General features: G+C 46.4%; 3 protein-coding genes and 2 long non-coding RNA genes across 11 annotated transcripts; 1 reads left to right on the top strand and 4 right to left on the bottom strand.

Annotated features, from left to right (window-relative positions):
- Nucleotides 1-1,544: 1,544 nt before the first annotated feature.
- On the bottom strand, nucleotides 1,545-2,522 carry LOC100829024 (ethylene-responsive transcription factor ERF022). The gene has a single exon (XM_003576071.2). The coding sequence runs from the start codon at nucleotides 2,417-2,419 to the stop codon at nucleotides 1,841-1,843; it is 579 nt and encodes a 192-aa protein (XP_003576119.1). The 5' UTR covers nucleotides 2,420-2,522; the 3' UTR covers nucleotides 1,545-1,840.
- Nucleotides 2,523-7,644: 5,122 nt separating this feature from the next.
- LOC100824335 lies at nucleotides 7,645-15,711 on the bottom strand. Of its 2 annotated transcripts, XM_024454509.1 has the most exons (4): nucleotides 15,185-15,708; nucleotides 10,445-10,705; nucleotides 10,026-10,253; nucleotides 7,645-8,072 (listed from the first exon to the last, which is right to left on the bottom strand). In XM_024454509.1, the coding sequence occupies exons 1-3, from the start codon at nucleotides 15,560-15,562 to the stop codon at nucleotides 10,062-10,064; spliced, it is 831 nt and encodes a 276-aa protein (XP_024310277.1). In that variant the 5' UTR covers nucleotides 15,563-15,708; the 3' UTR covers nucleotides 7,645-8,072; nucleotides 10,026-10,061. The 2 variants fall into 2 exon arrangements, with proteins under 2 accessions (XP_024310277.1, XP_003577663.1); XM_003577615.3 differs by lacking the exon at nucleotides 7,645-8,072 and having other exon boundaries at nucleotides 9,910-10,253; nucleotides 15,185-15,711.
- Nucleotides 11,129-15,177, bottom strand: LOC112268624. Its single transcript, XR_002960015.1, has 2 exons — nucleotides 14,821-15,177; nucleotides 11,129-12,180 (listed from the first exon to the last, which is right to left on the bottom strand). It is a non-coding gene; the product is annotated as an uncharacterized LOC112268624 (long non-coding RNA).
- Nucleotides 15,712-15,815: 104 nt separating the features above from the next.
- On the top strand, nucleotides 15,816-18,011 carry LOC104584579 (protein transport protein Sec61 subunit alpha-like). Its single transcript, XM_024454510.1, has 5 exons — nucleotides 15,816-16,683; nucleotides 16,797-17,040; nucleotides 17,166-17,305; nucleotides 17,424-17,559; nucleotides 17,653-18,011. Exons 1-5 carry the CDS (start codon nucleotides 16,541-16,543, stop codon nucleotides 17,809-17,811), a joined length of 822 nt encoding a protein of 273 aa, XP_024310278.1. The 5' UTR covers nucleotides 15,816-16,540; the 3' UTR covers nucleotides 17,812-18,011.
- A 1,778-nt stretch (nucleotides 18,012-19,789) lies between these two features.
- On the bottom strand, nucleotides 19,790-24,736 carry LOC104584580. Of its 6 annotated transcripts, XR_002959991.1 has the most exons (4): nucleotides 24,065-24,736; nucleotides 23,580-23,733; nucleotides 21,136-21,220; nucleotides 19,790-20,073 (listed from the first exon to the last, which is right to left on the bottom strand). It is a non-coding gene; the product is annotated as an uncharacterized LOC104584580 (long non-coding RNA). The 6 variants fall into 6 exon arrangements; XR_002959990.1 differs by lacking the exon at nucleotides 21,136-21,220 and having other exon boundaries at nucleotides 24,065-24,734; XR_001408064.2 differs by lacking the exon at nucleotides 23,580-23,733 and having other exon boundaries at nucleotides 24,065-24,733.
- Between the last annotated feature and the right edge of the window lie 1,987 nt (nucleotides 24,737-26,723).

The raw sequence follows: 26,723 nt of genomic DNA on the forward strand, positions 1-26,723 counted from the left end.
TCCCCTTCACTTGAATTGGCCCATATGACACTGTAACATGATCTGATGCTTTCTCGGTCTTTCCAAACCAAAAACAAGTGACTTGGAATTGTATATATTTTTATGTAAATCTACATTATTTATTTTGAAACGGAGCGAGTATTATAAAAGACTAAATCTACATGCACTGAGCACATGATTAACTTGGATCCAAAATTTCAGTTAAAATGACACAAGTTTCCCGGAAACACTACATGAAAAAAAAGAGTTGTTTACACATGAATGTAAGATAACTGGGGAATTGCATTAGCTGGCATAGCGCGCTATAGCGCTCTGCTCACCAAACAGCGCAGTGTCGACTGTCCTAGCGAGGCGCCCTATCATTGCTGTGGCCATTGGGGACAGGCAGCAGTGAGCCCTCCAGATACATGCATGCATCTGTCAGGGAGACAGCCGGCCGGGCGATCTCCGTGAGCCGAATCTGGACGCGCACATGGGTTGACCAGGGGTCCTTGGTCAGGTATTTATTCCCCAGCGTCACGGTTGTACGTACGAGTACGAAACGGATGGGATGATAACGCGTGCCATCTTGTTTTTCAGTACAGTAGTAGCAGCATAATATCTGCCGCTGCTGCTGCAGAGACCATCACGAAACTTCCGCCCATAGATCTTAAGAAAGAACGAGCCGCGACAGTACAAGTAGAGAGCATACCATAAACGAAAAACTTTATATTGGACGTTAGTTAATTTGTTTGGTATAGTAGGGTTAGGACATGTTGAAGTGAAGGGATCCTCATTTGCTCATCATTTGTCACTTTTGTCCATTTGGATTTTCATGTACGTATAATGCAATCTAACGAGACTCTCAATTTCTTCCCATTTGTCCAAATCTTCTATCTCCTCCCAAATTTAAGGACGAAATGACGATGTGTCCCTGTCCGGTGTCAGCCTTCACGTCATCAAATGTTTTCGTCAACCCCACCTATCGGCCATTGTAGACCCACCTCTGGCACGGGTAGTTCCACTAATAACATGTAGCGGGCACCAGGCAAACCAACAACGAGACACGTTCCCACAACGGACTGAAATGGGACCCTGAGTTGGATCCTTCGGAGCTCCCGTCGCCACTGCTCTAGCAGTGGTGCCCATCCACCTTGGTTGGATCTAGGCAAGGCCCAGCAGGGCGCCAGGGTCGATGGATGGAGCATGCACGCAGGTTAGGCGGAGGATCTAGGCATGGCCGATCGGGACAATGCAGAGACAGTGGCAATGGAGATCGATGGTCCTGGAGTGTGTTGCGCCACTACAGAGGAGGTCGAGGCCAACACAAAGGAACTTTCGGACCCTCTGACTTACACTCCGACTAGTCAGATTTTTGGGAGAATTCTGAAATTTCGGACAGAAGGACAAATGCAGGCTCCGATAGCCCTTAAACAGAAAAATAAAGAGGATTAACAGGGATCACCTTCGGAGGATGTTATTAGTACAGCCTCCAAGCAAAAAGCTTGTATTCCTGCAGACCAGGGACCAGATAAAGTTACCATTAGGCTTTGTTTCATCCAAATTCTTAACATTTCTTATCCAGTGTAGATAACCGGAAAGAATTACAGTAATATTTATTGTGTGTCCCACGTGAATTGCACGTCCTTGACCTTAATTTGCTATCTACTAGCTACCAAGAAATGCACACACTTACTGTGCTCGAAAATGATAACACAATCAAGCTATCCGAAGTGTAATTAATCGGAAATTAAGCTCTCTGGAACCCTAATTTATCTATTGTTTGGAAAGATTAACCAGTTCCACCCCCAAAAAAAAACAAAGGTTGTGAACCTCCATAGGGATCAGTACTTCAGACTCTTCAGTAGCTCCAGCAAGATGGTTCCCAGAGCGACCCCTGGGCCCAGTCGTCATTGTCCACGGCGCCGCCTCCCCAGACAGGCGGGGCCAGGAGCATGGCCTCGGCCAGCTCAGCCCACATGTTAGGCGACTGGGCCTCCAGATCATCAGCACCAAGCACCACATCCCACGCCACGTCATCGAGCCGGTACTCCGGGCTTCCGCCATCGCCGCCTCCGTTGCCATGGCTGCCTGGCAGTTGCATTACGAGGTCGGGCCTGAACCGAACCTGGGCCGCGGCCTCGAGGGCCGCCGCGCGGACGTCGTCGGGCTCGGCGGTGGCGGGCCGGCGGAAGAGGTGGGCCAGGCCCGGGAAGTTGAGCCTGGCGTCGCGGCCGCGCAGCCGGAGCGCGGCCACGTCGTGCGCCACGGCGGCCATCTCGGGGGACTCGAAGCTGCCCAGCCAGATGCGCGTCTTCTTTCCTGGCTCCCTGATCTCTGACACCCACTTGCCCCACTTCCTCTTCCTCACCCCCCTATACTGCTCTGCCGCCGCCGCCGCCGCCGCCGCGATGCCGGCCGCATTGTCGTGCATCTCCATCGATCGCTGCAACGCTCGAAGCTGTTTAATTTTGCTGTGATTTGCAAGTGCAAGAAGCTGTTTTTGCTGCAGTGGTGAAGTGTTTGAGCGAGAGAGAGAGTCGGTGTTGGGATTTCGAAGGCGTACTAGATAGTGCGTGTATATATAGGCATGGGGGAGAGTGACAGGGATGGTGGAGTGAAGACGAGAGAGAAGAAGAGGGCGTGTTGAAATGCATGGGTGCATGCATGGGAGGTGGTGCGGTGTTTGAGCTGCTAGGTGGAGACAGCTGGAGAGGCTGATACGTGTCGCTCCCCTGTTTTTTCTTTGTAAACATATACTGGGTGCTGGGGTTTTTATAAAGTGAGAGATTGTGTCGATGCATTATCCACCGGCAGGCGCATGTTTGGCTTGCTTTCGCGGGGGGAGCTTCCTCGATAGTGCAATGGCTTTGGAGGTTAGTTTTCCTATAATGTATAATGCTGTGATTATTTTCTGCATGCAGTCGACTACTATTTATATGTGCCTAGCTAGCACGTTCAATCGGTTGGTTCTGTGAACAGTTTAAGCTATATATTGTTTTTTCATGTACTTGAATTGAATATTTCAATTTTGTGCTTACGTCAAAAGATAATTAAGATATATGCCATTTAAAGACATGTGTGCGAGCTCGAGTGAATAAAGAGTGAAATATACCACCGGTCCATAAACTCGAGACCAATGCACAGTTTGGTCCATAAACCCAAAAAACACACACACTACACTCAAAAACTACCTGCCGGCAAAAGTTCTGTATCCAAGGCAGATTGCCTGCCGGCAAAGAGATTTGCCGTCAGCAATATAGAGGGGAGCCTTGCCTGCCGGCAAAAAGCTCCTCGTGGCAGTTTGACTGTCTGCATATCCGGGACGTCGTGTAGTGACACATAAAGCCGTAAACTGATATTTTAGATCCAAACGGTTCGGTGGGATTAATATCGGCCACGTGACAGCCACGTCAGCTTAAGCCAGGACCGCGGGTTCCTGTCGGGGTTTTTTATGCAAACATTTAACATATTTCTAGAATTGTTTTTAACATAATTCGTCGCGGCTTGTTGTTATTTGTTAAATTAGCAAAAATGTAACATAATTCTTCGCAGGTTGTTGTTAAATTTCTGCAAAAATCTCCCCCGAGAAACACCAATAGCATCCCACGGTCCTAGCTTAATTAAGCCGACAAGGTCGATTAACCACACGGAACTGTTTTTTGACATAAATGTTACACTAATACCAGTTTAGGGATTTATGTGTGCATCTTTAAAGTTCGCGGACTAAACTTCCAAATTTATGGACCAGTGATGTATTTTACTTCAACTTACAAGTATTTTTTTTTTGCGGGGGAACTTACAAGTATATGGTTGACATATTCCTTTTTGACTTCAGGGGAGTGGAACGTGATATTAAAAGTTCGTGATACCCTGTCATAGTGTTAATCCGAAAAGAAAAAAGAAAGAAAGAAAAACAGCATGCACCAATGCTCAAGCTCAAGGAGTCATGGTTAAGCTTAAAACTGCTGATGGGAACGACAATGGCGTACGGAGACATCAGTGAAGAGGCATGGCAAAGCAGCGCTGTGGTGGCGGGCCCACTGTCCAGGCAGTCTCAGAGCCGGCCCCGATTCGGTATTGTTTGGTGTTATTGTATTTTTTTAGTTACTAGTGTTTAATATTTGAGGGTTTTGGGTATCAAAACACTAGCGTTTAAAAAAAATTACTAATTTGAGAAGTGTTTTAATTTGATAAAAAAATGAAGTGTTTTGTTGGGAAACTAGAAATAATCTCCTCGAAACTATTTCCACCAAACAACCATTTGAGGTTTTTAGTATTTTTTAATTTGAAGTGGTTTATACCCTAAAAAAAAAACCCCAAAAACTCCGGTACCAAATAGGGCCAGTGAATGCCGTGAACTCAGCCATATGTTTTTACTTGGATTCAGAGTCAGGTCAGATATGATAGAGCCGACTCATGGCTAATGAAAGGCAGTGCGTTAATGTGATGGGGCAAAAGGGCCAGCTTCAGTTTGGTGTTCCGCTTATTTTTGGATCAGCTAGCCATGCGTGCATGCATGCATCTGCTTAATTGTTGGGTTGTCGAGGGTTCCAGTAATCATCATGTGTGTTTGGCTACATACCTTGCATTTTTGCGCTTCAAAACAATCAGTGATTACACGATTGGTCATACTAATAGGCCACTGTGCGACGGCTATCATATTGGTTTGATGGTCTCTTTGGAAACAGAGAAATTCTGTTGTCTTTGAAGGGGCGAAACCGGACGTTTCGACAGTGTTCGCTTGATTGACACCGATAATAGGCTTTGATGGAGTGCTGGCTTTTTTAAGACTCAGGATGAGAGTAGTCGAGTGGGTAGGGTGTGGAGTAGGCGGGAGTAACCCGCCCCTCACATGGCGTTCGGCGTGCCAATTTTTTGGACCATATGAGAGGCGCCGGCGTAAAGAATAATTTGGGAGCCTGCCGCGTCCTAGCCGTGCCCCCGATACTAAAATTTGACATCGGCCCAAATTCAGTCATGTTGGCGACATTTATTCAAATTAGGCGACATTTCATAAAGTCCGACGACATTTCATTTAAATTTGCGATAATTTACAAAATAAAAAAAAACTAAAATAAACCCTAGTCGTCTAGGCGATCGATCTAGGAGGCGCCGCTGCTGCTGCTGGAGTCGAAGTCGAAACCGTTGTCGTCGTCGTCGTCGAGGACGATGACGCCCGGCTCCTGCTTCATCGGCGTCAGGGCCGGCTTCGTCTTCACCGTCTCCTTCGCCGCTTCCTCATGCAGCCATGCCTAGACTTCGCGGTCAGAGGCCGTGTAGCCGAGGAGGCGGCGCCGATCCGCCCACGGTACTAGAGGGCGGCGTGCTCGTAGTCCGGTGTAGGCGCCCACTTCGGCTCCGGCTTCGGCCGGACTAGGCGGAGGTGGCCACGCGGCAGCGATGCGGCCCGCCGCGCTGTGGAGGAGGAGCCCGGCTCATCGAAGCGACAGCGTGCGTGTCGCCGAGGAAGACGAAGAGGAGCCAGAGCCACCGCCCAGGTAGTTGTGGCGTCCGGCCAGTGCTGGTGGAGGAGGAGCCCCGCCGTCGAGCCTCGACTCGTTGCCGGCGGCGATGTGGGCCAGGATGGCGTCGAGGGACCGCCCCGGCTGCTGCCAGATGGCGCACCTGTCACACCAGTGGCCTCCGGGGTCCCACTGATGCTAGACGCGTAGGTCGCTTCGGTCGGTTCTAGCAAGGGAAGCTCCTCGGGCAACAGGAGCCCGGAAAGCTCCTCCCCGCAACCATCGGCCTAGCCAACCCGCGAGCTGGCCGATCTCGGCAACCTGGCCACATCCGGTAGGCTCCTTCGCGGGGTCTGTTTCCTCGGAACCCCCTTTGAGCTTGTCAGGTGAAGGCAGGCGGCCACATTCAAGACGGAGCATTTAATGCTCCGACAAGGCTAGAGCGGCGGTTCTAGCTCACCACGACGAAGCTACATCGGCGACTCTAGCTTATCTTTTACTCTCTGTAAATAGTGAAACGGGATCTACATGAGTTACAGTGTGGCACCGAACACGCCACCCGACCTGTTCGACCGACGCGCGTCTGGCTAGCGTGTCAGCTTGTAATCGTGCCACATGTGGTATCCCCTTGTTTATAAAAGGAAGACCGAGGCCACTTGTAGAGGGGTTCAGCTCTTAGATAGTCATCATTATGATAGGATACCCCGGGAACTCACCCAGCAACTTGTAAACGACTTTGGAAGAAAACGAATACAGACCAGAAGCAAGACGTAGGGTGTTACACCTCCGGGTGACGCGAACTTGGGTAAAACCATCGTGCCGACACTTCGTGTCCTTCGTCCACGCCGGCGTTCGTCGGGGCGACCCCCACAACCCATTACCGAACCTAAAAGGGGATGCTCGGCATCCCCGGTGTCTGAGTTTCGGGCTCCGACAGCGCCGGCCCTCGATGTTGTTCCGCACCGTCGGGTGCGGAAGATCTCGAACTCGACCGCGGTGCTCCTCATCGAAGAAGGGCGTCCAGGCGCTGCCGTTGTGGCGGTCCCACGCCATCATCCTCTGCTTGTCCGGCGTTAGGTTGCGAAAGAAATGCTCCGCGATCCTCTTCCGCCGGCGTGCTCCCGTCGGTGACGGGCCTGCCGCCCAGGCTGAGAACCCAGCGGTGGGAAAGGCGGAAGTCCGGCGGCGTGGGGTAGCTGGCCTGTGCCAACACCTCGACCTCGGTGAGGTGGAGCTAGTGGCGTTTTTGCCAAGGGTCGCCGGCCATGGCAATGTGGATAAGGGGCAAAGAGGAGGGAGGAGATGGGTGAGGAGGAGAATGGCGAGCTCTCTGGGCCGGCGCTGCCTTTTATGAGCGCCGAAGTTAACCCACCGTGGGTGGGAACCCGGCGAGAAATAGGCGTTGGGAATGCGCGGGGACATGCCGCGTGTAAGCTGACGGGACATGACGGCGGTTTGACCCGACGACCGCCGTTACTCGCCTGGGAAGCCAGCGAGGCGATAAATGGCGTCTGACAAGGCAGGCCAGTGCCTTAAAACGCTTCGCTGGTGCCCCGCTCGCCTCCCCGTGGGTTGGGTTCGACCTGAGGGCACCAGCTAATTTATTGGCCGTGCCGTCTAAAATTTAAGAAAAGGGGGCCCGGTCTGTTTTTGGGTGCCGGCGCCCCCAAAATTGGTTTGGGGGCCTTTAGGGCCGCCGGCTAGCGATGTTCTAAGCTCCTATATAAATTGCATAAAAGCTTAGATCTTTGAGTTTGCATGTGCATTCTGGAAACAAACATTTTACTACAGGAAGCTTCCCAGATCCTTTGGAGGAGATAATGGATACTAAGGCCCCCATCATATTCTGTGCTAACTGTACTTATCAGAGTATCAGAGACTTAGGGGACACATGAGCTCTAAACGTTAATGTATTCAGGGCAGAGCTTTCTGTCCAGTTGTCTGATTCCGTCCGAGATTTGGGTTGACCTGGGCATGTGCGGCCGAACATTTTCTATTCGTAAGCATTTAGCAGGTGTCCTTTATCCGTTGATGTAACCTTAAGTCCATCTTAACTACATTGGAGAGTAGGCATGTGTCTGACTTTTTACAGTAGTGCTATATGTACGGTATAATTCGTACGATTTTCATACGACAGCAGCGTGTCAGCACTTAATCATCGTCTTTGCACACCGGAGAGCCAAGGCAGAGTGCCAGAGTGTTGGATCAATGATTGTATCGTAATTTCACTGTCGTACGTGAAGTATTTTTGCTGACCTTAATAAGAGATGGTTGTTGTGCATGAGTATCACAAAACTAATATCCTTTCCTGCATCCTTTAAGGAGAGCATATCCGAGCATTGAATTCAGTTCTTTCCCGGATCCCGTTCTAGAGGAGATTTTCGAGCATTACTGGAGGTGTTCGGGGACACTACTGAACTGTTCACTGAAATGAACCATTTTCTCATGCGATTACAACACTGCTGTTTTTCCTTTTCACTGATATTAACCATCTTCTAATGCGAGTACAACCTGGCAGTCCAAAGACGCTGTACATGTATCATGGATTTTGCGAGAGGTAGAAATCCAACTGACAAACAATATTTACCGGGAGAAGACCACATGTATAATCTTAACTGTACTTCACCACTGGAAAGACCGAAAGAGTAGCAGTATTGGTGATTGATAACGCATAAACAGAAAGTGCTAATAATTCGGACAGAGGATAAAGTTTAGACCATGGTCAGATAAGATCCCATCAGTAACAGGTGCCGCTGAGCAAGAAAAGGCTACATGAACTGACTGCAAGTTGAAATGGTTCTGGTCTATCAGTTGGTCAATACACTTCAAATAATTCAAGTCTTCTTTATTTTCACATGCTTATCGGGTCAGTGTGATCCAGAGTTTATAAAATTTATGATCATTTGTGGCGTTCCATTTCAAAGATTGTAAGGTCTAGCAGAATACGATCAACGAATAGACTAGAAAGAATCTAGAAATTTACAAAATCAGCAGTTAGGATGGAACAAATGTTTTATTTCTACGGAGGGAGTGGCACATGCCCCATTGATAATACATCAGAGCAAAAGTATAAAGAAAATACACAACAGAGAATGGGACTTGCGCCTAAGAGACGAGTGTAACTCATGCCTTCAGAAGGTCGAATTCAGTTAGCTGCAAAGTAATTGCTAACGTTGTTGAATTAGAGCATCAAGAGCTCATCATATATGGCAGCATCCTATAAGGAAGTGCAGAAGGAACGGTGTGCAGAACTGGTCGTATTGCTATTCAGTGACTTCTACTACCATTTTAGCTTAATGGCCTTTTAAGTTTCCAACTGCTACTTATGTTTCATCTTAAAGCTTGTGTAAAAGAAGCAAGAGATGGACATGGATTGTTTGCTAACAGAGTTTATTTCTTACTTATTCTTACTTAGAAGAACTAGATGCTTACACATTACAAAATTCTAAAAACATTCCTACGTTTATATTGTGAAAAGAAATGTCGGGCTGCGTGCACTGTGCTAAAAATACACAAGGGATCAAAGCGAATAAACCACTCAAGGGTCTTCTCATCTGAGATACATCCTAATGTAGGAAAACGGAAACAAGTTATGAAGCCAAACAGTGGAATTAAGTAGCTCTACATGCAACACATCAATATAAGAAAGGCAAACAGAATGTTATTGATGGGATCAAAGAAGCTTCAGAAATTGCATGTTTTACTCATTATGGTACTCATCTCACAGGGTTATTGAAGCATAGAAATTTCATTATAAGATATTTTTTCGAACTTTATCAAATCAGGTGTAGAAACGACCTATCTTCAGAACCAGTGAGGCTTGCTGATTAAGTTCCAGTAACTTACAGTACCATGAGCTTCAGGACATCTTGGGGAGCAAGATAAAATGAAGTTTGAATTATTAAAATAAGGAAGTTTCTCACCCAAAATTTCTGGTTTTCAGGAGTCCCAATATGATCAGGTAAGAACTAAGAAAGTTGGTCCTGGAAACATCGGCTTCGTTGTTTGTCATGTCATACATACTATATTACAATCTACTTTCCTAGTCTGCTTAACACCCTAATTCACATGGTCTGGAACTCATATGAACCGTTATCAGGTTATGGAAAGTGAGTCATATTAGTGATCACAAGAAATGTCTATGTTGGCCTTTTTCTTGCATAGATGGTTGAATAGCCTACATGTTACATATTGAGTGACAAACATCAATAGCAAAATGCAGATTAGAAAAATGTCAAATACTGAAATATCCCTCCTTTCCACACGGTTGGCGTATTTGGTTCCATTACTAAATCAATGTGTTTTTTCATACATGAAATTTATATAAATAGATTCGCCTTCAAAAGTTCTTGCTAATAATTATGATTTTGTATCATATAAATTACATATTAATAGAGTTATCATTGGTCAAAGCTTTGTCTTGACAAAACCAAATACGCCAACCTTTGTGAAAAGGAGGGAGTACAAAGCAAAAATCTATCTTGATTCCTTACTTGATAGGCAAACATAATGTTCAATTACAACTGCCCATGTACTCAATTGTAAGTTAACAAAATCTAGATTTACAAGAGTAGTGATTACCTTGGTAACATCCCACACCAAATAAAAAAAACATCTTTATGAGCTGAAAGCTCTTGAAACTGCATATATGAAGTCCAATAAACCGGTTCCCTTGAGAAGGCCTTTGCCAGTTAAGAGTTCAAAATCTATCAAGAGAAGAAAGCCAATTATGGCGGCTTTTCCATTGATCTGTTCATTGTCAGGAGTAAAACCAAAGCCTCCAACACCCTCGTCGACTACCATTCTCACCTGATAACGTAAAAAAAAAGGTCATATTCTGGCTGTAGATTGTGTAAACAGTTCCTGCAAACTCACATTTTGCTCAGTGGAATAGACTAGATTAAATTAGCAATGCAGGGAGCATCTCAGGAAAGAAAAAAACAGTGTACACATATGATTTAAGATTAGGAGCAGAACTAATGGACCAAGGAGTGAGAGACCTCTTCGATGTTGACATCAGATGCAGTAATCCCTGGTTGAGCCTTCCCACTAAACAGAATCTCAGCTGACCCACCAGAACTACCAGCTCCACTAATACTGATGTATATATTTTCTTCATCAATTTTCGCACGGTACACAAATAGTTTTCTCAAAACAGGTGTCAGAGCCCTTAAAACAGGGTTATTTGGATACCATTCTTTTATTTCCCCAGTGCGAAGATCAAATGTACTATCTGTCGATGGGCAAACGATGCAGCCATCCTGATACAAACAAAAATAGAGTCACATCTTCAAGATAGGAACTGCAAATATCGCATTTAATAAAGCAATGGTGTTTTACTGTCAGAGCATATATGTTCAAAGGGGACACAAATCTCATAACATTGCAGATTAATATATAAATAAAAAAACAAAGTTCAAAACTAATAAGCAGATTCAGTAAATCACATACAAGCAAATACATGATATAACTTATTGAAACCGGCAGAACTTTATCCCAGCTCTGCTAAGAAACCAAATGTGCATTCATGAATCACGAGATAATATATAACGTAATTGTGTTTTACTCACATGAAACTGCTGAGCATGTCTAAATTTGCACTTTTTGTAAAAACAGAAGTGCCCAAAAGTTGTTACAACTTACAACAGCATAATGCAAATAGAAACAGTTCAGAATATAAGCGATGTGTTTCATTTTGTAGCCTCAGCATGAACAGTCATAATTTGGTACTTCAATCCTAACATTTCAACTGCCATGTCAATTAGACCTCAAGACTGTCGGAACAAAAGTTCAAGGTTGTCCCGTAACATATTTCTGTGATATTTCAAGAATATATCTCAGCGGAAGGCAGGCAACTTGGCACAAGAAATATGGAAGAATATAATGCAACCATCCGTATTAGAATATACAATATGATGTTTCGACAAAATCTGTTAATGTTTGTTCGAACAGCTTGCTCACTAATATCCATCTCCTCAGTAAATTGACTTTGATTTCCATCTTATTTAATTCAGAGTCATAACTGGAACAAAGAGCAAGATCCTCTATGACATGATATCTAAATAGAAGAAACTAATTTAACACATAGCACAGGCTATTGACAATAGTGACAAACCCGTCAATAACATGTAATCTAGATCAAGAGACTGAACACCACCATTTGGATTGAGTTCAAGACCATCGATGAATATGCGTGCATCTCAACTGTTAATATTATGCGAAGTCCTATGTTTCTTCTAAGATGATACAATACAACTTCAATGGACAGGCCATGACTTTTAATTTCACTCCATAATATTTGATCGTTTTAGCATTTATGTCTATGATTAAGAGTCAGTTTCTACACACCTCAGTCCATCAGGAAAAAAATTAGTTAGAAGGCCAAAGCAAACATGAGGCACACATGTAATGTGGACACAGTAACCAAATACATTTTGCCTGTTCATGGTATTATATTACTAAAACACTATGTGTTACGAAATCCGGCAGATGCACGATCAAGGATGACATCGAGGCACGATATTTGTTAACGGGGTTTGGCCAAAGCCTACATCCGCGGGACATGACTACGGGCGCTCCTCCCCCCATAATATCGCAACACCGGCCACCCTGGGTGCCGGCACAAGTCGCCGGCTCCCCCTGCGAGCCTATTGCTATTATGTTGTCATGATCTCTTCGGGCTACCCGCGGTGCCTTTATATATTAGGCCCGGGTTACACGTGTTCGACTCCAACACCTAACCCTCCGCTAATTCCAAGTTCAACTGTAGCCCTACTCGCACACATATTCGACACATATCTCAACAAACTCCACCTTGGTGAATATGTCCTTCACCACCTTGAATCCGTCATGCACGAACCTCCGTGTACCTAGGACTTGAAAACATCAATCATGAGCTCCACTGCTACTTCCTTGACATCACATAACTCCACCTGCAACCGTAGTCCCTTCCTTTTATTCATTAACAGTCAATCCTCCCGACAAAAATAAGTTCTCCAAACTCCTGCCTTGTGTTCCTAACTTCCCGAAGTATCCGTTCAACGCCATCACACACCGATCATAAAGTCACCATATTCGACAACACCGATGTATCGTCACCTTGGTTCCCTCTTCCTTGATCTATGTGAAAATTTGAACAACTCACATGTTAGCTACCACATATAAGAGTTACCTGAACTCATCATCCTCGCTATCGTTGACTGTCCTCATGAAACTTGAAGGAATTTCGCCATCGCCCTTGAGTCAAATTCACAGTTGTCTCATCCTTTTCGGATAGTCTTCTACATGTCCCACGGCTATAGCACTCCGCCTCCTTCTGCATCCCGTCACCTGCACTTTGCCATGTGCATCGAACATCACAGAATATACGGCCATGTGCTCTCTAAGCCTTTGACAATCCAGACTTTCCAAAAAGAACACTTTCTCAGATTCCCCATGGCCGACTCTTGTCCATCACTTCAGACCGTCCTAATAGACCCAGTCACCAACTTGAACCTGGTACTCGCCAACACTGCTTCAGCACCCCTGCACACATGTCAAGCCACTGTCTGACCGCATATGCCTTGGTCTGTTGCCGTGTCCCATGCTTACCGCACACCTCGCCACTATTACCACATCGAGCATCAGCAATCTTGGCCAAGATCTACCGGGTAGCATACCCACACCACCTTAGGCCCCACTGTAGATCCATCAGTCATACCCGACCGATGTTGAGTTCCACGCATCCCTCAGGCATGCGCCACGTGTTGCCACGCCACAGAATTCGGACACCATCAGCCCTCACGCTCCTACGTCGTTGTCGCCGATCTTCACCATCTTCTGTTCCGACCGACATCCCCGTCGATCCGCCAGACTATCGTCTGACCCCAGCCGAACTTGTCCGACTGCAACCGTGCTCCACCTTGCATCGTGTCATCTCAACACCAAGTGTATTGCTTGACGCCTTGTAGATACACGATCCTCACGACACGCTCCAGGCTACTCCTAGCCTTATATGCGCACCGTCTCTCGTCACCTGAAGCCACGATGCCGCTAGCTCTCCGTGGTCTGTACCCTTGCCTTGGCCTCGCTGAAAGCTACGTTTATCAGCCGTGGATTAGCTTTACTGAGTGATCCCATCCCTTGCTTCTTGATTCGTGTCCTACACGGCCTACCCACCCAAGCCTATTTGGTATCTGCACGCGGAAACCAGGAACCCGTCAGACTCCCCGGCACCTGCACACGGGCCTTGCGCCGCCTGAATCCGACCTTCGCCCCCCTGCCGCTAGAAACAGCCCTGTAAGCTAGTGCCTGCCCTTCACCGCCTGCCTAAAGCTGCTCTTTTTTCTTTCTTTGATCTGTTTTGAATCCGAGCAGAACTCCCACATGAGCCTTCAGCCTGCATGCAATCCTTTTCCTTTTTCCGTTGGAAACCGTGCCCAACTAGCCATGGCCCATGGCACATACGTGCACGAATCCTTCTTTTCTGGTTGCACACCGACTAGTAATGCTCCTCTCTGCATGCCATTGCGCCACGCTCGCCTGCTGTCCGTTTTATCGCCTGACACGAACATGCCTTGGACTCTTTGACTCGGACTTCCAATCCAACCGCTGCAGCCTCTCCCGACGAGTTAATTCCGGTGTATTTCACTTGTCGCATGAACACGCCGCCGACACTTGTAACCATCGCACCGTTGTGCAAATTCTATGCACAAAACCTATGTTGCACCCTGGCCACCTGCATCATCGACACAACTTGTCCACCGTGCCACCATGCTGCCCTGTGCTACACCCGATCCACCGCTATACCGCGATGCATCCCGCCCCGATCTATCCGGTCACCCCTGCGTCCGGTCGCCGGTCTGATCGCGAGCTGAAGCCGTCGTCCGATCCGCGACGTCTTCCCGGCCACTGTGTCGGCCCGATCACCACGCCTGGTCGATCCTTGCCAACTGCAGCCCATTGAACGGTTCAGGCCACCTACCTAAAGTGTCCGACTCCACCGATCGGAATTCCGATCGCCGCCATGCTCCACCTTGCACCGCATTGGACGTTCCGCGGCGCCCGTCGAGCATGATCCTCGCACCTCTCACAAGATCTCCCGCATCCCCTCCACCTCGCTCTGATACCACTTGTTACGAAATCCGGCGGATGCACGATCAAGGATGACACCGAGGCACGATATTTGTTAACGGGGTTTGGCCAAAGCCTACATCCCCGGGGCATGACTACAAGCGCTCCTCCCCCCATAATACCGCAACACCGGCCACCCTGGGTGCCGGCACAAGTCACCGGCTCCCCCTGCGAGCCTATTGCTATTATGTTGTCATGATCTCTTCGGGCTACCCACGGTGCCTTTATATATTAGGCCCGGGTTACACGTGTTCGACTCCAACACCTAACCATCCGCTAATTCCAAGTCCAACTGTAGCCCTACTCGTACACATATTCGACACATATCTCAACACTATGTGAGGGAAAAAGTGCTCGGTTATTGCAAGAGAAACTATGCAAGAGAAACAGGGCTGAACTATTACTAAACACACATTTAATAGACGAACTCTACATGCACCATTCAGTTTCAATCTTGTCTAAATGGTATTTGCCCTGATGACTATAATATACACTTGTACACAGCAGCAGAGCACTTGGAACAAGTGCACCCAGGCCGCAGCACGCAGCAACTACTACCATATTACTCAGGTGTACTCGCACACATACACGACAGTACAGGCAGGCATTTCGCCGAGCAGTTTAATTACCTGCGTGAGCTTGGCGTTGAGGAGGCCCTCCGTGTATGCGCCCTCGGCAGGGGAGCGGTTCTCGATGGCGAAGACCTCGTCCTTGTACCAGAGCAGCAGGATCTCCTCCCCGTCCTGCACGATCACCCGGCGTTCCCCGCGCGGCAGCGCCGCCAGCGGCACCACCGGCACCCAGCTCCTGCCGCCGCCGCCGTTTCCCGTCTCGGGCGGCGCCGCCGAGGGCTCGGCCCCGGACACGTCGGTGGCGCGGCAGGCGAGCCTGCTGGAATGGCACCGGGTGCGCGCGTGGAAGGGGAGGTGGCCGCGCGGGGAGGAGGAGACGACGCGGCAGTGGAGGAAGCAGGAGGAGGACGCGGTTGTGGTGGTGATGGCCGCCATGGGGGGGAGTGGAGGGTGGTGGTGCGTGGCCGGCGGGGCGGAGTGGTTAGGGTTTGATTTGAAAAGGCGGTGGAGGAGCAAGCGGTGGGGTGGTGGTAGCGTGGGGTGGAGCGTCCATGGCCACAAGAAGGAGATAATGGCTTCGTGTGGGCGTGGGGAAGACAAGCGGACAGATTTATACACGTCCGGAAACGTGTTGATAGCCGAGATCGGACGGCCAGGAATGCTCACACAAGACGAGATCGGACGGTTGACAAGGTTGATAGTTTGTGAAGGATCGGAGGCGGCTGCTTTCCCTAATACGTATCGGAAATTATTACAGAAGATGCAAGACCGACTCGGTTTTCCCCTGCTTCGCCGCCTCTAGACATATGTGTGCATCGTCACCTCCTCTAATCCCCTCACGCTGCCCTTACGAGATCGAGTAGTCGAGCTAGTAACCAGCTAATCGTCCGTAATATTTCGAATTTCCTTGGGTTCTGCTAGCCGCCCGTCCGTCCGTGCGATCACCCGGCCCAGGCCTAGCGGCGGCGATGGCAGCCCCCCTTGATCTCTCACTGTTCCGGCGATTGTTGCGGCTCTTGCCAGAGGTAGAAAGCCCCAGCGACAGCATCCTCATCCCTTCCCGGCACAAGGCAGAGTACACGGCCGCCTCGCTCCTAATCTTCTTAGCCGGCAGCCATCTGCCCCTGTACCAGCTCCACGGGATCGCCAACACCACCTCGGCTGATGATCATCATCGGGGCGAGCAGCAGCTGCAGCTCTACCGGAACCAGGCGGCGTACGCGTCGACACGCGGCACCTTGATGGTCTCCGGCGTGCTGCCGCTCCTGCTGTCCGAGGCGGCGGCACACCTCCTCTGAGGGCTCCACGTCGTCAGGCGCGACGAGGCGAACCGCGTCCTCCTGCACGGCCCGCTGCAGAAACTGCTGGCGCTGGCGCTCTCCGCCCCCATGGCAGCCGGCGCCGCGGGGGAACATGTCGGCGTGGGGAACAACGCGGTCCTGGCCGCCCTGCAGCTCTTGTTCGGCGGCGTCAGCGTCGTCTACCTCAGACGAGGTCCTTAGAAAGGGTTACGGCCTGTTACCTGCTGTCCCATTGTTCACTGCCGCCAACATTTGGTAAGAATTAATTAATTAATTACCTTCTATCAATTACTCCTACTACTCTTTACAGTTTACACTTGATTTCATTGAATTACTGATTAATTAGTTATTGCATATAATTTGTTCAGCGTAAGTCTTTTGCTCAAGGCACTCACGGGCGTGCATGGAGACCTCATGGCGACGTTTGCCTTCTTTCTGCTTGTGCTGCACCTGCAAGGCTTCCATGTTCCCTTGCCACCGCTGAGAAAGACGATGCCAGATGGCAAGCCGTGTGAGCTGCAGGCTAGCTACAGAGTCAACAAATCGTACCTCGCATGTGCACCCATCATCTTCCAAGGCCTACTCCTTTCAAACACGTGTTTCATCTCAGAGGTGTTTCCTCCGTTTCTAAATACTTGTCGTGATTTTAGAAGTAGTACACAACATGCATAACAAGTTATTGTTGTTTTTCATAATAATAATTCGTGACGATGGGCATGTGAAAAATGTTGTTTCAGGTTTATCGTTGCAGGGATTATACGCTGCATTTGGGGGAAATAAGCTGGTCAAATCTGCTCGGTAAGTGGGAGAGATCAAAACAATTTGGAAAACTGATTCCAGTCAGCGGGATGGCCTACTACCTGACTACACCACCAACGTAAGTTTGTAAACCTATACTATATATGTTTGATGCATTAATTAATTGCACGCGCTATCTAAATTACTCCTTGTATTTTAAAATGTTGATTAACGTTTGTCAATTGTGTGAATTGAAGCTGGGCTGACGCCACAAGTGACCTTATAAATGTATGCATCTATGATGTCTTTCTGCTCATGGGATGCGCTCTTGTCTCTGCGGCTTGGTTCAGAATCCGTGCATGTGCACAAAGATATCAGGCCCGTTTGCTTGGGGTAAGTGCACGCATCATGTTTATATATATGCCTTTTCTTTTCAGCAACTTATGAGTAATTATTAAAATGATTCTATTTGCTTGCCGTATCCAGCCTGAGACGATTTCTTTCAACCAATGGACGCGTCATGTCATCAGGGGTTGCATTTACCGTGGGATTTTGCATTGGTGCGCTGACCCTCCTGGCGGGATTCATGGGCGTAATTGGCTCTGGCACTGGAATTATGCTCGCCGTGACCATCATATATTCTAACTTTAAGTTAGACAACATAGCTTCCAGGACTGGTTCATTTGGACTTTGAGATTGTTGAAATTGTAGTCTGACTAGAGGTTGGGGAGCTTGCCACGTCTCCTGATCCGAACATTTTTCAGAGCAGTGATTTGTTCACTAGCAGGCCGGAAACAACTTTAGACTGTTCCTTATTTGTTACAGTAGAGATCGTGCCTTTTCTATTATCTTAGAGAGTCAATCATTTTTGGTTGTGTTAAAACAATTTGTCTGTTATCCATATATACACATTGTTCCCTCAAAAACAAATTCCATTTTTGGTGAATACTATTCCTCTTTTGCCATGATAAGCAAATTTCATAATGTAAATTAGAAGATATTTAACATTATATGTTTGTATAAAAAATAAGCTTAACTTCAAAATGATGAACTTAGAGAAAAATAATCAGTTTTTATCCTAATACACAGTATTGTACTAAAAGTGTGAGAAACGGGAAACATATATATATATATATATATATATATATAGATATATATATATATATAGACACACACTAAGTAGAAAATGAGATCATCGCACACGGATAATTGTGTGCCACACACAGTTTCTTGAATTGACCAAGTGTGATGGACTCCGTGGGGCTTATTTTTGCGTCCTCCCATAAAGCTAAGTTCACACGTTTTTTAGGCCATCACCAAGGGGAAAGATTCCTCACCTGAATATATTATTTCAAGAAAAAGAGTTCACATACAAGATGAGAAATAATCGCGTCACAAACCGGCCGCTATTTTTTTCTGATTGTCTTTTCAATCTAAAGGACCATAGAGTGAGATCTTGAATCAAGGATTGGAGAGCAATATGAGCAGTAATGTTCTCATTAGAGAAAATCTTAGCATTTCTTGATTTCCAAATGCGCCAGAGGATTGCAAGGAGGATCTAAGGCCATAAATCTTTCGACAGTAGTAGAGGAGGGGGCAGAAACCAAAGTTCTTGAAAGGTGAGGTTGTTCGGATTGATGTGAACTAAATCCCAGAACTGCAGCACCAAAGTTCACACGTTTTTACACAGAATAGGACGGATTAGATGGCACAAAACATCCTAAATCACATTACACACGATTCATAGATTGTCTCCAGCAATCTAGCCAGTGCCATACACAACACAATTTTTGCACAGTTCTCGGATTGTATCACATCTCTAGCTAGTGTCACATACACAAAGTGTCGCACACATCCAAAACCAACAGCAAAAGCACAAAAATTAGGGTGAGCTGAATTCTCCTCTGGCACACATGGCATTGTTGACCAAGAAGGGAATTAGTATCCTCTAATTAACATCGACCGGCCATGTCGACATCGCTCATAGGACGATGAATGTCCGAGAACATAGCGTCTGGACAAGGCCACGTGAGAGGCAGAGGATCTGGCCGAATTCGTGCGGAGCAAGGAAGACAAAGAAGACCCTAGCGACAGACAGAGACCACCGCAAGCGCTGAGCCGACCGTGAGATTTCAGGAGCCAGGGCAAAACTAGAACCCAGGCCTGGGCGAAAGTAGAGTCAAGGCCCAATGTGCTTGTTGCTACTGTTGCGGCCTGCAGTGCCACGGACGACGACCGTGTCGATCGATTTCCGTTAGGAGCTAGGCGGGCCCATGGATTTGGTGGGCTTGCAAGTAAATCTCATAATATTTCAACAGAATGAACTCACGTTTTGACATAATCTTACCACTAAAAAAACTCAGAAATGAACAAGTACAAGCAGTCTTCACAAAATGATTTCAGAAAGTGACTTAAATCTGTAGAGCAAATCTGAGAGATGATCTCAGAAAGGTTAGTCAGAACCTGAGGGAAAAACTCATGCCAAGAAAATCATAGGGATCTCCCGTCGAGAATGAATCTACAACAGAGGGAAAAGTAAATAGAGAAATTGTTCCTTACTTTATTAGTTCCTGGTTCCAGTCACAATAATTAGTACCATCTTACTATGTAGTTGTGCAGGTGATATTCAAGCATGTTGGTGTTCATTCGATCAGAAGGCCAAGAGCATGCAATATTTTGACAAAGTTCAATAAAATGGATCAAGTACAACTGGACATCTCAGAAGCAACCCCACATGAATATTTATTTGTGTGCCTCATATGACATAGCTAAAGGCAGAAGAGTGTCCAAACTTGACACAAAAAAAAGACCCAAAGCCCAGTTTCTTGAAGTAGGCCTTGTCACCATTACATGTTCCTCTCTTTGTGGCTCAGCGCTCTGAATCGCACACACACAATAAAATTGGGCCTGCATGCATTAAAAAAGGGGGTCAAATCTGGGTAGAAAAATTGAGGACAATGGCTACAAACTTCAGAGGTCTTAGAAATTCAAGGCAGCATAGGTAAATTTCGTTGAGGTTAATTAGTAGGAGTATGCGCCTAACATTGCTTGGATTAAGAATTAACAAATATTTGCTATTAACTATATATGAGTAGCGCCCATCAATGGTACTCTAGTAAATAAAGGTATAGAAATGGCACTTTGCTGACAAATAAATAGCACCAAGAAAAACAGGTTCTAGAGCTGACAAAATCAAATGAGTATGCAGGAATAACGAAACACAGATTCTCGTGCTGATGAAATAAAACGATGAAAACATCAAGTATAGTTTACCACTATCTATAACTACACATAACTGCGGCAACTGGCACAGAGAAAAGAAATCTAGTTTTAAAATATCCGTATGACAATTAACTTAATCTTATGCACTTCGTTCTTCTCACAGAATTAAGTCAGAAAACAAAAGACGGCTCGATAGAGAATTTGATAAGCTAACTAATCGATTATGAAAAATTGGATCGGATTTTGCAGTTCTTTTTTCTGCAGTACCTCGACATGACATGAGCGTGAAAGAGGTTCAAGAATCCGTTTTCTTTTTATAAGGGCTAAAATCACTTATTTTTTTGGCTTTTTGACCCCATATTGTAGGGTGGATCTCGAAAGATAGGAAAGATCTCCCTCCAAGCCGTACATACGACTTTCATCGAATACGGCTTTCCACAGAATTCTATAGGGATCTATGAGATCGAGTATGGAATTCTGTTTACTCACTTTAAATTGAGTATCCGTTTCCCTCCTTTTCCCGCTAGGATCAGACACAGACTCAATTCAACTGAACATATGGCACCAGTGCCATTTACCAAGTACATATAGATAAAAACGTGGCAGTGGTCATATCTCATGGTCTGAATTGAATACAACAGGGAGATTGTTCTACAATTTTACTATGCAAGTGGATAATGTTTTAAAAGAACATGAAATTGCCCCATGGTCACCAAATGACAGCAATCAACTAAAATCAGGACGGACCTATGTAAGAGATTGATGCAGTCAGTTTAGGGAATGCACAAAATCTAATACTGAAAAGCAATTATCAGTGCTATTACTTTTCTACCTGCAATACACATACAAAAAAACTATCATCAGAAGCAAACTCAACAGGAGATGAGAGAACACGTTATGACTCTAGGGACCAACAATCAAACATTACTTAATTGCTTCCTCCTCGTTTTCTAGATAGAACGCTCGTTATTAATCTTTGGAGCAAAAGGAAGCAAAAAAATTAGAGACTAACGCAGAAGAAACCCAAACTTGAAAAGACCCAAGGCTAACAGGGCGATATTCTTCAGATTTCAAGGAGAGATTAGAAGCTAACAAGGTCCAATGTCGAAGAAATAACAAAAGTAAACACTTATGCGGTGCACAAGGCAGACAATCATGCAAAGAGAGAAATGAGGAAAAGGAGATTTGTGGTCATTGTAGACTTGTCAAGATCAGATTACAGTTGCATATGTTGCAAATTTCAGAAAGGTGGCATATTGTGCGTTCATGTGCCAAGGGGCCTGGTCCACCTAAATATCACAGATCTCCAAGAAAAATATTTCATTGATAGATGGAGACCAAAGGAACAGAAGCAAATAAGAAATACTGAGCACAGCATAACAAAAGAGCTAACAGGAGAAAATAACCAGCTTAGGTATAACATTCTATCAAGGACGTTTAATGACTTGGCGTCAGATGGATCGAGAGACCCAGAAAAATGCAGTATGCTTCTGTTGGAAATAGATAGGTAGAAGCAAAACTTAATGGTTTAACAGTTATAGACCGGGAAGAAAGCATGCAAGGAGAGACAAGTCATTCAAAAGTTAGTACACCATCAAAAGAACAAAATGAGGTAACCCAGTTAAAGGACCCGCAGTTGGTGAAACCAAAAGGGAGACCGACTGACAAATACAATGCCGGTAGGACAAAATACAATGTGCAGAAAGATTGACCAAACTCAAGAGTGAAACCTATTGTTCAACAGTTCAAAGGAAAGCTGGTAATGAGATGTAGTCATTCTGGAGAAAGAGGTCACAATATAAAGAAATGTACAAGCTTGCATATCCAGTTTGATGCTGCGGCGATCAAAAGGAAGAAGGAAGAAGAAAAGAAAGGTAAGAACTAGCGTAATGACATATACTTGATGCATTACACAAAAAATTGTGGGAAAATTAAATGGAGATTACTTGTTTGCAGCAAGAAATCAAGCAGCAGTGAGACAATATTTCAGCAAAGAATCAGCAGGAGATAAGAGAGCAGAAGCTTCACGAGAAGATAAGAGAGGACCATGTTCAGAAGATAAGAGATGGCAAGCTTTAGGAGAAGATAAGAGAGGACAAGGTTTGTAATTAGATTCCCATTAGAAAAAGAAAACAAGTCAATCCTCCCACCCCTCCACCCCTAATACATATGAAATTGCACTTGTTAAAAGTTAGAGTTACAAACAGGAAAAGTGCAATTAGTTTTAAATGGGAGTGCAATTTAAATGGGTTCATATAAAACAGATAGAAGGGGCCATTAGGCATATAACCAGAATCCTACAGTGAAGACTGTAATCAGAAATAGGCATAACATGCAGATTCCAGAATGAATAATGAACTGCACTTTCTCTAAATTGCAGTAGAGCAAAACAGTACTCCCTCCATCCCAAATTAAGTGACTCAAATTTGTCTAAAAATGGACGTATCTATATACTAAAGTACGTCTAGATACATGTAATATTTCTGCACTTAATATGGGACGGAGAGAGTACAATTAATTTATAAAAAGCAATGCAAATGAATAGATTCCCATAGAAAAAAAGAGAACATCTCTATCCACCACCCCACCCCACCCCTCCACCCTAATACATCTGCAAATTGCACTTGTTAAAAGGTAGTGCTACAGCAGAAAGAAATGCAATATGATTTAAAGTAGGAGTGCGATTTAAAATGAGATATCTGTAGAACACAAAGAAGGAACAAAACATCAGGCTTATATTGGTTATTGCGATCATCCAAACCGATAAACTGAACGGGCAGCCAAAATGATTTTCCCTGAAAATCAAAGAAAAAGGGTACAAAGAGACTAGAATTGCAAGTTGCAACAGTAGTAGTAGCTGTACAAAACCAAAATAAGGCAGGGCACCATCCCCTCAACCACATAAAAATTGCAACAGTGCTATAATGCTGCAAAAATTTGAGAAACCAACCACCCAAGCTTCAAAGCTAAGAATGGATAAAGATAGGATTGCAATACTGGAAGCTGTACAATATGATTTGAGACAGCATTGCAAAAATGAATAGATTACATGATTAAAAAAGTAAAAGAAAGGAACATATCAATACCTCCCCTAATAGTATATGTAATTGCAGTTTGAAAAATCTACTAAGAAGATTTGAAAGGGGGTGTGATTTAAAACGATTACAGTAAAACAGAAAGAAAGAACAAACATTAGGCTTATCTTGGTTATTGTCATCATCTAAATCAACAACTTTAAGTGGCGGCCGAGATGGTTCATTGCCAATATCCGAGTCGTCAAGGTCAGAATCCGAGCTTAAATCCTCCTCATCAGAACCAATAACACTATCTCGGTATCTCCCATGACTACGTGAAAAGCAAACACAAAATATGGTAGCATGAATTGGTACTAACTCCAACTAGAACAATAAAAAATGTTTTGCAAATTCAACTTGACATGCTTGTAATTCAGACAATAAAAATAATGCAATTGCAATGAAATATACATATCACTTTTAAAAATTACAAACCCTACAACAGATTAAGCATGTAGCAAACATAAGAGACACATGAAACAACGTGTCGCACATTTACAGGTTTGCAGTTGCGTTGCATTTCGTGCAACTAGCTACAATAACCAACAGAGAATTACACAGGAAGAGAAAAGATATGTTCCCATACAAGTAGTATGACTTACAGGCATGGGGGAAGTTACACTGGAAATTAGGTCCACATCACATAGCACAAGACATAAGGCATAATCTGGCTCCTTAATCTGACCACTATCTGACAACATAAATACATGCAGACTTTCACCAACTCTAATTCCAAAATCTGAAAGTAAAAACAACCTAGAGCAGAGTGCAACCGGCATCACAGCAACCAAATACACCGATTTCTCCCTAGGGAACAGATGAATCACTCACCGCAACAAGCACAGGCAGATCCCGAAGAGGACAGAGATGGCATATCCACGACAAAAATCAGCGGGTCAGTAGCAAAATCTCGAGCAAACAACGACATAATAGAGTGTGGGGCGGGGGGGACTCTGACGCCGACAAGCACAAACACGCACCGCTACCCCCCACTGCCTTCGCCTGAACGCCTTCGCCGGACAAAGACTCACCGCGCCGGTAGGCAAAGCTCGCCGTCGGCGAAATCAGATCCAAAACCACCTCCCGTCCCCCTCCCCTGCTCCGCCCAGCAAGCAAAACATCAGAAGCCCCACCCCACGAACAACAGCTAGCCAGAAACACGGAGCAAAACTCCCGCCGGCGACGAGGCGGTCAAAATCGCCTCCCTAGCCCCTGCCCTCCTTCCACCCACCCCTCTCGACAGTTCCGGGACCCTTTTGGTCAATTCAACAAGAGGGCGAATGGAGCAAAGAAAAACAAAACGAACAAAGAAAACCAAACATCGCACGCACCCATCTTGATGCAATCGCACGGCTCAGAAATCCGAAAAAGAAAGATCCTCAAAATCGATTAGTCTCGCAATTACTTTCTCGTAGACTAGTACGGAGTACAGATTGGAAGTTCCTAAAATAAGGAAACTGATCTGAAAACTACTAATAAAGGAAAAGGATCATCACAAAACTGCGGAGAGCATATCGATGATTTGGCAGGGACAAAAACAACATAACGTCAGGCTAAAATCCCATCACGACCTCTTAACCGCAAAATGCTTCCCTGTCGAAATGGCGACGATCGAGACCGGCCGCAGGTCCAGCCCCAGAAGCACTAGCCCCATCGTGCCACCGCGAAGTATGCCATGGCGAGCACACCGCAGACAACTCCAGACCCAGCAATCACTGCTCGCACCACGGTGCCACGGCTGGGGCGGAATCCGTCGAAGTCGTCCAGGTCGAAGCTGAAGGACTCCGACGTGAAGACGTTGCTGTGGCGAGCATCCCTCATAGCCGAACCCCCTCCGTAGACACCGGCGCCGGAGTACTCGTCGCCAACTCCGAGGGTCGCCCGCACGGACTCAGCGGCTGGCACGCCTGCCGCTGCGAGGGCCGCATCTCCCACGGCATCGGCGGCCAACTCCCCGCCGTAGACACCAGCCAGGTCGTCGCCAACTCCGAGAGCCGCCCTCAAGGACGCAGCGGCTGGCACGCCTGCCGCGGCCACGGGTGGTGCGACTGCGAGCTTGTGCACAAGCAGCACATGCTTGTCCTCAGCCTCGTCGGCCATGGCTGCCGCGCTCAAGCTGCGTGGGCGCGCGCAGATTGCTAATGCTAACGCGGTGCGAGCTCAGAAAGGGCGGGCGCGGAGGGCAGAGATGTGAGTCGGGTCTCGTGTGGCGTGCTGATGCCAGCAGTCGAGGCTTAGGCTTTATAGAGCGGAAGGGAATGAGCGCGGAAGGGATTGAGCGGGGAAGGGAACGGGAAGAACAGAGAACAATGTTCGTTTAATTTCTTCCTCTCCACGTTTTGATGGTCCGGCACTCCGCTGTAATGCGACTTGAGAAATTGTCCTCGAGTATGTATGTTCTTAACAAAGGAGCGACGCAGCCGACGGGGCGCCTTGTGAAGCTCGTCCCTGCTCTGTTTTCCAGGGTCGCGCGCCGGACTGCTGGCCCTCGTCTCGTCGTCGACGCCTTCCTCCTCTTGGTCCAACACAATGCTCATCACCCTTTTCGGCCGCGCGCGTGGCAGCGGCTGGAGGACCGACAGCGTACGTCGCCAAGATGTTCTTCGGCGAGGCCGCCAACTACGACGACTTGCAGTTCGTCTTCAGGGATCAAGCCCAACATCTTTTTCGTCTACAACGCATTGCTCCCCATTCCCCAAGATGAATACTAACTCTCTATCTACTAGCTAGAGAGCCCACTTGAACTCCCTTATCCACATTTCGTTTCTTGTTGAATATAGCGTATCATCTATATATTCACACCGAGCTTGGCACCTTAATAATGGCAGAGGCTGTGTCCGGGGGATGCTGAGCTGGAGCCCCGCCTGCCGTCAGCTTGGACTGTCCCCAAGGGGACGCCGCCAGCAGCTGAGATTCACCTGAAGCTCCAGGAGGTGCTGGGACGTTTCAGTTCGCCAGCATCTAAAATACTTGCTGTAACTATGCTGAGTTTACTTCCTGCATGTCTGCAGATAGTTGCAGTTGCAGTTTTAAATTCCCCGCTAGCTTTGCTTGGGAACTTTGAATCTCTGTTTTTTGGGCATTTGCACTGTCTGATCTTCAGTGCGTTCATGCTTTTGTGCCCCGTTGAATCAGATCAGGCGGTTGGTACATAGATAGCCAAAGAATTCTATTAGGCTTTTGTTGCTTGACATCATTTTATGATATTCTTTTCTTGCTTGATGTCAGTATGTCGATATTATGCGAACTCACGTGGTTGGT

Source organism: Brachypodium distachyon, chromosome 4, assembly GCF_000005505.3.
Source record: "Brachypodium distachyon strain Bd21 chromosome 4, Brachypodium_distachyon_v3.0, whole genome shotgun sequence".
In the NCBI taxonomy this organism is placed as follows: Eukaryota; Viridiplantae; Streptophyta; class Magnoliopsida; order Poales; family Poaceae; genus Brachypodium; species Brachypodium distachyon.

Bases quoted from the DNA above. Each gene is read 5' to 3' on its own strand.
- LOC100829024 (XM_003576071.2), bottom strand. From the start codon at position 2,419: ATGGAGATGCACGACAATGCGGCCGGCATCGCGGCGGCGGCGGCGGCG.
- LOC100824335 (XM_024454509.1), bottom strand. From the start codon at position 15,562: ATGGCGGCCATCACCACCACAACCGCGTCCTCCTCCTGCTTCCTCCAC. The intron at 10,706-15,184 runs GTAATTAAACTG...TGTTTGTATCAG, and splicing joins TCAACGCCAAGCTCACGCAG to GATGGCTGCATCGTTTGCCC. The intron at 10,254-10,444 runs GTCTCTCACTCC...TTACGTTATCAG, and splicing joins CTGATGTCAACATCGAAGAG to GTGAGAATGGTAGTCGACGA.
- LOC104584579 (XM_024454510.1), top strand. From the start codon at position 16,541: ATGTCGGCGTGGGGAACAACGCGGTCCTGGCCGCCCTGCAGCTCTTGT. The intron at 17,041-17,165 runs GTGTTTCCTCCG...ATGTTGTTTCAG, and splicing joins ACACGTGTTTCATCTCAGAG to GTTTATCGTTGCAGGGATTA. The intron at 17,560-17,652 runs GTAAGTGCACGC...TGCCGTATCCAG, and splicing joins ATCAGGCCCGTTTGCTTGGG to CCTGAGACGATTTCTTTCAA.